At 35.4% G+C, this 9,660-nt stretch overlaps 1 protein-coding gene across 1 annotated transcript; it reads right to left on the bottom strand.

Moving 5' to 3' along the window:
• Positions 1-1,047: 1,047 nt before the first annotated feature.
• Positions 1,048-5,641, bottom strand: LOC134270549 (retinol dehydrogenase 12-like). The gene is made up of 7 exons (XM_062752792.1): positions 5,578-5,641; positions 4,458-4,598; positions 3,954-4,145; positions 3,444-3,602; positions 3,170-3,292; positions 1,485-1,674; positions 1,048-1,189 (listed from the first exon to the last, which is right to left on the bottom strand). The coding sequence occupies exons 1-7, from the start codon at positions 5,639-5,641 to the stop codon at positions 1,090-1,092; spliced, it is 969 nt and encodes a 322-aa protein (XP_062608776.1). The 3' UTR covers positions 1,048-1,089.
• Positions 5,642-9,660: the final 4,019 nt, after the last annotated feature.

The raw sequence follows: 9,660 nt of genomic DNA, 5'->3' as shown, positions 1-9,660 counted from the left end.
AGTTTATAAACATGTGTGGCAGACTCTGTGGGGCCTTTTATTTCAACTTCACTGGGATCTATTGAGTCGACTTTGAAAGTTTATGTTTATTTCAAAGGTTTTGCTTGTTTCGGTATAATAAACAATTCGTTGCATGAATGTTCGGGAAACATGAAGGCAAAGCCCTCGGGGAATATGATTTTTCTTGGCTGAATAAGTCTTCATATTTCCCTCACTATCATGCAATATATGTATAATGTAATGAAATACGGGGACAACGAACAGTAACCAAGCTCATAAGTACATTGATGCAATTCAAATCGGGAGTAAAGCAAACACAGATCTCTCTAAAATTCAGAGGTGGGGTCAGGTGCCATAGAAGAGTAAGCATCCCCAGTCGGCTGGTAACAACTGATGTGTGCTCATCGTCATTGCCGGGTAAATGGGAAAATCGGTAGACAATTAATCCAGTGTGCTGACAATCTGATTAAAATCAAATTTTTTGTAACGCTCCGAAATTCTGATAGTCGCTGTGCAAAGTGACCATCAGAATTTCGGAGCGAAACACAGATATGATTTTAATCAGATTGGTGTGCAAACGATGGCCTTGCGATTAGTATGACTATCAATAAACTTTATAAATTGAGCTTCTCTTAAACGTTAGCACAGTTATCATGATTTTTTTAATAAAAAGGTTATTCTATGACAGTTATTTATTTATAAATTTATGTTAACCATAAGTTGGAACAGGAACCTTAGATGTCATTATTTGTGGAAAACTTTCAACACATACAGACTACGCTCAGTTGGTGAGTAAAAATAAACTAAAGATCATGATATGGCATTTATTCATAAATACATATAAAATCATATAGATTATAAAAATAAACGCCAGTACCGACGTTTTCCCAGTTTTCTCTCCAAAAAGGCACATAGATTTCATAATCATATTCAATAAGAAAATTTTAATATATTCAGATCTATCTCAAAATACCATACATAAAACAAAAAAAAAATGGATAAAGATTCTAGTATAAAATGATTGTCTTTTTTGCATAGAATACATTATCTCGGCTTATTTGTCCAGTTGAGTTGACTCTTTCCAGTATCTCATTCTTTGAGACCGACCATCTGAGCCGACACCTCCCAGAGTCTCTTTGCTGCCTCGTCATCTTGAGCTGCTTTTGATTCCTCCTTTACAGCGCAGTCACTAAAATAAACATCAAACCACAGGGATAGTAACAAAAACTCCCTTTACACAAAGTAATCAGAGGTTTGTTTAAAAAAAAATATCTTATTGATCTCATTATTATGTTTTGTGAATAGTTTCTTGATGAGGAACAGGCATTGATATTTAACAGACAGCTCCACTAACATTACCAGAGACCATAAGACAAGAACAGTTTATAAAGCTGGTATGATGAGAAGCATAGTAATATAACAATTGAGCAGGGTTCACGCTACATACGCCCACTAGATTTTTCTTTTTATGGGGCTAGTATTACCTAAAATATTTCCCGGTAACGTTGTTCAAACTTTCGTCAACTCCACAGAAAATACTTGTCTGCGCTCCTTCTCTTGGTGTTTTGCTCGTGAAAATGAGAAGTGGCCATACAATACTGTATCCAGGAATATATTTAGCCAACTCAGTAATGACAGAACCCGGGTGTACAGTGTTGACTGTTACGCCAGTACCTGTTGGTAAAACAAAGAATATCAGAATAATGAATTTAGGTACTTAGGCAGTGGAAGAACTTCTAGAATGTTAAGTTTGTCATTTTTTTTTCAAAGTTAGTAACATCAAAACGAAGGATTAAAATAAACACTTTATACAACTTTATACAACTATTCATAATGATAAATTAAAATTTATGCTTTTTGACATCAACTACTTTTTATACAAATGGAAGTGAGAATTTTTTTATCGTTAGCCATCAAAATAACTAATAAATGAAATAATTTTGTTAAAATCGCTTTAAATCTACTCAAAAGTACTCTGAAGTTAATAATAAAAGGAATTCCTCATAGACAGTATTCCTGTAATTTTTAAGGGGACCATCTCTTACTTAATTGCAACAAACTGTTGGATTCCAATGCATACTTTCTGTGCTCCTTTCTTAACAAACCTGTTTTTTATATTCCTATGGAGCAGAATTTATTCAGAAGCTTCTACATGAGAAGAAATCACTTGCTATGACCTTCTTTTACAAGGAGCACACGGCGTGTGCGACCGTCGGCAGGGGATGCTCACTCCTCCATGGCACCTAAATCAACCTCTGATGTTTTAAAGGTTCTGCTTCTGATTTGCATTTTTTGAATGGATTTTTTTTACTTTGAATACTGTTAGATGTCTCCATATATTTCACAAGTATTCAGATATTTATAGGTCTTGTATATGTTTCTGTATTTATAGGTCTTGTATATGTTTCTGTATATAAACGCAATATACGTGCAATGTTTGTGGAATTTTTGTTGTTCGCAGATATTTATACCTGTATTTCTAAAGAATGTCCAGGTAAATTTTTCATTTCAAGGTGTATCTGACCATCCACTTTTCAGACAATTTTCTTCAGCAAAGCCCTTTACATTTTACGCAGTCACCAAATCTCCTTTTGGAAATTGACAAGTGGCGACCTTTAGATTAGCAAGGAGGTTAAAAAAAATTATTTTCTTCTTGTTGGGCAAATTTGAATGCTAATTCAATTCCTCCTCAAACTACTCCTGCATTTTAAGCAGTGGCAGATTTATGTTTTTGGAATATGCTAGGTGAACATATTCCAATTTCATAATACATGCAGTAGCCAATTCATCTCTTTGGATATTTTAGATTTGCAATAAAGTTTCGGAGACATAAATTTTATCCTTTTAATAAGTTTGGACGGAGAAATTTATCCTTTTAATGATCCTGTTCCCAGAATGAAAAATGAAGATAACGCACTGTCATCAAGCTCAAACAGTCAATTGAAACAATAAAAATTGGGAGCAGGGCAAACAAGGACATCTAAAATTTGAGGGGTCAGGTGCCATGGAAGGAGACATCCCCTGTCAACAGTTCACATCTGTCGTATTCATCTTGATAGAATCGTGAAAGCAGAAAAAAAAATTCTGTTCACAATGCACACTATAACACAAACACCGTAGTTCACAATCAGTCTTCCTGTGTCATTATTATCTTGTTTGTTAGTGTTACCTTTGAGTCTTTTACTGAGCTCTCTGGAGAACAGAACATTGGCCAGTTTGCTCTGTGCGTAAGCCGGGATTCGACCGTAGCTTTTCTCACTGTTGATGTCATCGAAATTTATTTTGTCGGTGACTAGATAAGGAACAAACATTTCAATTACAATAGTAATTTTTGTAAATATACATTAAATTTGGCGCACAAATTACATTTAAGTATATAATACATACATGGTATAATCATTAGTCAAAAGGATGATATTACTATTATTTAAAATAATACCTACATGTATGAGCTAGAGATGAAACGTTGATAATCCTAGCGGGGGCAGATTTCTTTATTTTATCCAGCAGTAGATTCGTCAGCAGAAAGTGTCCTAAATGATTTGTTCCAAATTGCATCTCAAACCCGTCAGTAGTTTTCATGTATGGACACATCATAACTCCTGTTTAAACAATGTTTTAAACTTGAGGCTTCTGATTTACATTTATTAAAAATAATTCATCATAAAATTTTGCATCATAAAAAGTACTATTAAAGAATGGTACCAAAACTCTCGATTAAAAGTTTAATATTTAAGCACAGAAAAACAATAAATGGGCAGGATACAATATAAGCTACAAGATAAATATTTTCAGAAATCTTCTACAGCTTTTATGAAGATAAAATAAGAACAGTATTCCCTAATTGAAGAACAATTAAAAAAAAATTGTATGTGGAAAACAGAAATGTTAAATAAATTTTAATTAAATATTCAAATCTTTACTTTAGACTATAAGCATTTCTAGAAAATTACCAGCATTGTTCAATAAAATATTCAATCTGGGTTCTGATTTATTGATGTCGTCGGCAAATTTTCGGATGGACTCCAATGAGGCCAGATCGAGAATCTTTAGGACGACCTGTTTACTTCCGGTCTTCTCAACGACGTCTAACAACGCCCTCTCACCCCGACTCTTGTCACGACAGGCCATAATTACCCTGGCTCCTAAAACAGTTGAATGATCGATCGAACGATTTATTAGTTGAGTGATGATTGATTGAATAATGCTCTTTCAACACTCTGTCAAAAAGTAGACAATAACAGGCAAGTCCGCACAAAAAAGTTATGTTTTCCATAAGAAGAAGGTATACAAAGAGGGTTTTCCGCCAAAAAAAATATAAAATGCCTCAGGGAAAAACATCTTGGTCAACCAGAGTACAATTTTGGAAAACTGAGTCTTATCTTATGGAAAACGTACTTTGATGTAAGAGAATGATGAACACTTCAGAGAAGTGATTAAGCATCCTCTTGGCTAACCTCTGCCTGCTAGGTCGATAGCGGTCTCCTTCCCTATCCCCGTGTTACATCCTGTGATGATAACCGTCTTTCCATCCAGGCGAGCTTTACTGTAACATTTCCCACCTGCCGCCCACAGTCGAAGTACAACGAGTGTTACACCTGCTCACAGAGAAAAATATTAAAGCCACAACATTGCACACATTACAATTAGGAATACTACATTGAAAATCCCTTTTTCCCCCTACTCAATTAGGCTTATTTGAACACTTTGTATGCTTTAGATATGATTCAGATACATTAATCTGGCCTTATGTGAAAGGAATAAAATGTGATACTGACATCAAAAACAATAGAATGGCTGTATATTTGAAGTTGGCTCTGCTTTTAGTTAACGTTACCCATGCGTAGATTTCTGAGAAAACAAATCAGCTTTTTAAAAAAGTGTTTATAACCCTTGGCTGTTTTGTAAGCAACAGTGCCTATACTAAAAACTGCATTTTATATGGACAGACATTTGGACCCTCTGAAGGTGTGCTTCGAATTTGATCCGAGTCTATTTAAATGAAAAAATGACTGACAATCGTCAATAAAAAAAATAAATGTCATGGATGATCATGCAAAGATTTAAATAGTGTTTAATTCATGCAGAGGGGTAAATAAATAGTTTAAATACCCAGTATGATACTAACAATTTATTTAGTACTCGTTAGTTAAAATTTTTTATTTTATTTTTTTTTTTTTTTGCCTACATCGTGAGTTTTGTTATTTATTATAGGTGACATTAACGTTGGATTAACTTTGGCCAGCCTAATATCATTATAAACCGACCTTCAACTGTTTATTATTAACTATAATTTTATTGACATTTTTCGTCCAAATGGTGGATCATAGTTTTTTTTCTCCATACTTTATGGAAGGGGTTTAAGATCAGAATTCTTTAAACATATTGTTATGTATAACTTCAATACAAAAATCTGTGTTCTAAATCATGAACCTAAGAAGAAACTACACTGTCTATAATAATGCTAACTGGGGATATCAACACATACCGTTCTCAATTTTGCAACTTTAAACTATGCTTTAAAAAAGTAAAAAGGTCTTAGGATATAATTACATTTTGAAGGAAAATAGAATTTACCTGTGACTGCTACGCCTGCTATTAGAGTTTGGTGTTGTGCTAAAAAATTCCTTACATCATCCATTTTTCCAGGGTACGGAAACCCGTAACGGAGATATTAATTCCTTTTATTTCCTATCTAGCTTGTAACACGAGCTTTGATTGGTTGCAAAGTCGGGTGTAAATATCCGTGCACCCGACTTGAGCCGGGTGTAAATAAAACGTGACGTCACAATGCATACATTCTCTATGATAGTTATCTAATCGATAGATTGAGACACATTCTGATGTTTACAAAGCATTTTTATGGGTATAAAGGAAATAAATTCGTTATCCAGGTTCAATCAAGGGTGTACGGGGATTTACCCCGGGTTGTATTCCATACACCCTTCGGCCTTCGGCCTCAGGGTGTATGGAATAAAACCCGGGGTAAATCCCCGTACACCCTTGATTGAGAAGGCCTCAGGGTGTATGGAATAAAACCCGGGGTAAATCCCCGTACACCCTTGATTGAACCTGGATAACTAATATTATTACCTCCCGAGTAAATAACAATAAATTAAGCAGTAATACAATTGTCACGACAGAAAAAGAAAACACCATGTTAGGTAAACAACTAAATACAAGTATAAAGTTTATAAATGTTAATAAAATTCTGCATGTTAATACTGTATACGTTTTGCATAGATTATAAACAGTAGATCTCTTTGCCCATGTCGTATTTGTAAGACCTATGTCAGTGTCTTGTTTGAGAGTCTTGTTCCTCCAAACCCATGTCTGTCTAGAGATGTCAGTTCTTTTTGACTTTACCCATGTCTTCGTCTAGTTTGTCTGAACCTATGCCGGTTTCATGTTTGTCTTTGCCTATGTCAGTGACCATCGTCGGAAACCCACGGGTGTTTTCGTCTTTACTGATCACCGTGGGTATCCAATGATGGTCAGTGCCTTCTTTGTTTATATCTATGTCTAGTTTGTCTAGTCTTATTTCAGTTTCTTGTTTTTCCTTACCTAAGTCAATGCCTTGTTTGTCTATAGCACAGGCACCTGACATTACTTATTTTAATAAAAAAAAATATATCTCCTACCTAATCAAACAGTGTATTATTAGGTAGGGCTATATTTTTATCAAAAGAAAAATCAGTAACATCAGATGCCTGTGGTCTTTACTTATGCCCTTGTCTTGCTTGTCCAAAAATGATATCAGTGTCTTGTTTACCCCTACCTTTATGTCATATTTTGCGTTTTGTTTGTCCAGACCCATGTCTATGTCTTCTTTACCCATGCCTTTGTCTTTACCTATGTCAAAGTCTTGTTTGTCCATATCTATGTCTGTGCTCGGTTTGTGCAGGCCTTAATCACTGTCATATTTGTCTATTATGTATATGTGTGTTGTTTTGACATTGTCCAATCCTATGTGTCAGTTTCTCATTTGCCCTCTTCTATTTCAGTGTGTCATTCTTTCAGGACGACCATTTGAGTAGTGTAACGACACCGGATAAGCGCACTGGTGTATGACAATTAAGTTGAAATTAATTCTTTTCTCTCTTTACTTCCAAATTCAGGACGAAAATGAAATAAAGACAAGTCTTGTAAAGTTAACAAATAAACGGTTTATTCTGAACACATATTTTATTTCTATAAAACAATAATTCCAAATAAAATAATAATTTCAAATAAATGCTTGAAACCTACGTAGTTTGTACTTGTTCTTATATTGGGACTGGTAAATTTAACCAGTAATTGAAATTACAACGGATAAAATATCCGTAAATTGACTGTAGTAATATCAGACCGTTAGATCACGGTAAACAGCTCAGCAAATAGCTGTAAATAAACCTACTTATTTATAACAAACCATGACCAACTCCATCCCAATATTCTAAAGTCTTAATCCCGAAATAAATGTAATAAAATTAACAAACTCAAATAACACGCCTTTCTAGAACTCAAAAACAGTCAAAAATCTTGGTTGTCTGCTACTACTCGTCGTTATATACGTAGTAAAATGACATCATGAAACGCGACCAATGAAAACCATCGCGTAAATTACATCTACCAATGAAAAACGTAACGGGATGCTCTAGTTCCCACATCAAATTCTCACACTTACGAGAAAATAATAAAAATAGAAATAACATTTATTTCTTAACTCTACTTACTTCTAGTATCATTAAATGTCTATACAAGAATTAACAATAAATTAACAATAAATCATAATCGAAAAATAGCGCTCGTTAAACTTCGTAAACAAATACCGCATTGCATTCTGGGAGTCGGCCATTACTAAAAGAATCAACAACATGTGGCCCTAACAATAAAGCAAAAATACGTATAAATAGTGGACTACAGGTAATTATGCATAAATAATAGTGATCTTTACTCAGTAAACAAATTATTCAACACATCTTTTATACTTGCAACAACAAAACACGCATGCATAAACAAACAGCGCCAATCAAACTTTCGGGGGCGATGTCAAAAGCGAAAAATAATGTACAAGTACATTCTAGTGTAAGTATAAACAATAAATACATCGTAGCCCTATTCTTACATTTTGCCCCTCCTTAAAAAAATGTCCAAGTCCCTTTGGACTGATATACAATAAAACAACATAATTAACAAGCAAATACCGTGGGAAGTACAAGTAAATGTAATAACAGAAGAGGAATCAACTGCAGATCTATGTACAATAGAAAATCACATGAGGTATTCAGCTTATCAATCATACAACTGGTATGTATAAAATCAAGATTCTTTTTCTTAATGTAATACATCATGAACCATCACAAATTCTCATATCAACATACACCATGTGTATATACTCACAAATCAATAACATACAGTTTCAAATTTATGTATCAAATACACATAAAATTTAAAATATTCATGTCAGCAATTTAACAAGCAAAATGTCAACAATCAACAATATAATTCTTGCAGAAACAACAGATCACAAGAGACTCATATCAAGAAGAAACAGGGATACACAAACAGAGTGAGTTATTTAACATTTCAATTGTAATTAAAATTTACTGATGTACAAAATACTCTGCATTCATGTAAAATATTTCGTACTTATAATAAAATTTCAAACTTCCAATAATTATGTGAACAACAACTGATGGATCAAAACCAATTCAAGAATGCAAAAGAATGTACAAGAATGCCATTTTTACTAACCTATTTTGTAATATATGTATTGCCAAAATTAATGTACAGAAAAAAAATAGGTATAATAAATTTACTTTAATTTACAGTTAAGAAAACTTTTACATTACTGATCTATTACCTACTGTTTTATTACCTATTTAAAATCTTCTGGTCTTCTTTCTGTCAGGGGAGAAAAGGTGTTGTAAAGGAGAGGTATGGCTACTGGCGCGAGAAGGACTCCTAGGTCTTGGTCGTTGGCGCGCTGGCTGGTATACAACCAACTTCACAGCTGGTGGGAGAGGGGACTTCCTTCTGCGCACAGTCTGGGGCCTCTCACCTTCTCCAGGACCAAGGTGGATGTGTCGAGAGGCAGGGTCATCCAACTTATCCCTGAGCAACCGCTGCAGATCTACGATGACTGACGTGTTGTTCTTGAGGGCTCGCTCCTGCCTCTCGACAATCTCCTTCAGCCTGGAGACTTCATCTTTGTAGGGGGAGGTGTTGGTCCCTATGTCACGGGTACGAGGAGGTGACTCAGTGTCGAATTCGCTGGTATCCTCGAAGACAAGAAACTCCGTAAGAATATCAACGTCCTCCTTGCAGGGCACAACAGGTACACTAGAAGAGGTGACGGGCAGATCAAGAAGACTAGCAGGTACTTCAACAGCAGGCACATCAGGACTAGCAGGTACATCAGTGACAGGCACACCAATGGCAGGCACACAAGGACGAGCAGGTTCATCAGTGGCAGGCACACCAGGACAAACACGTACATCAGTGGCAGGCACACCAGTGGCAGGCACACCAGGACGAGCAGGTTCATCAGTGGCAGGCACACCAGGACAAACACGTACATCAGTGGCAGGCACACCAGTGGCAGACACACCAGGGGGAGACGAGCAGGTACATCAGTGGGAGTCACGACTGGAACCACACAGACTGGTTTATCGGCAG

The sequence above is a fragment of the Saccostrea cucullata genome, unplaced genomic scaffold (assembly GCF_032062105.1).
Source record: "Saccostrea cucullata isolate Sc308-1 unplaced genomic scaffold, CSIRO_AGI_Scuc_v1 ctg281, whole genome shotgun sequence".
NCBI classification, from domain to species: domain Eukaryota; kingdom Metazoa; phylum Mollusca; class Bivalvia; order Ostreida; family Ostreidae; genus Saccostrea; species Saccostrea cuccullata.
Note: the sequence above shows the minus strand (reverse complement) of the source record. Positions and strands in the feature narration are given on the sequence as shown.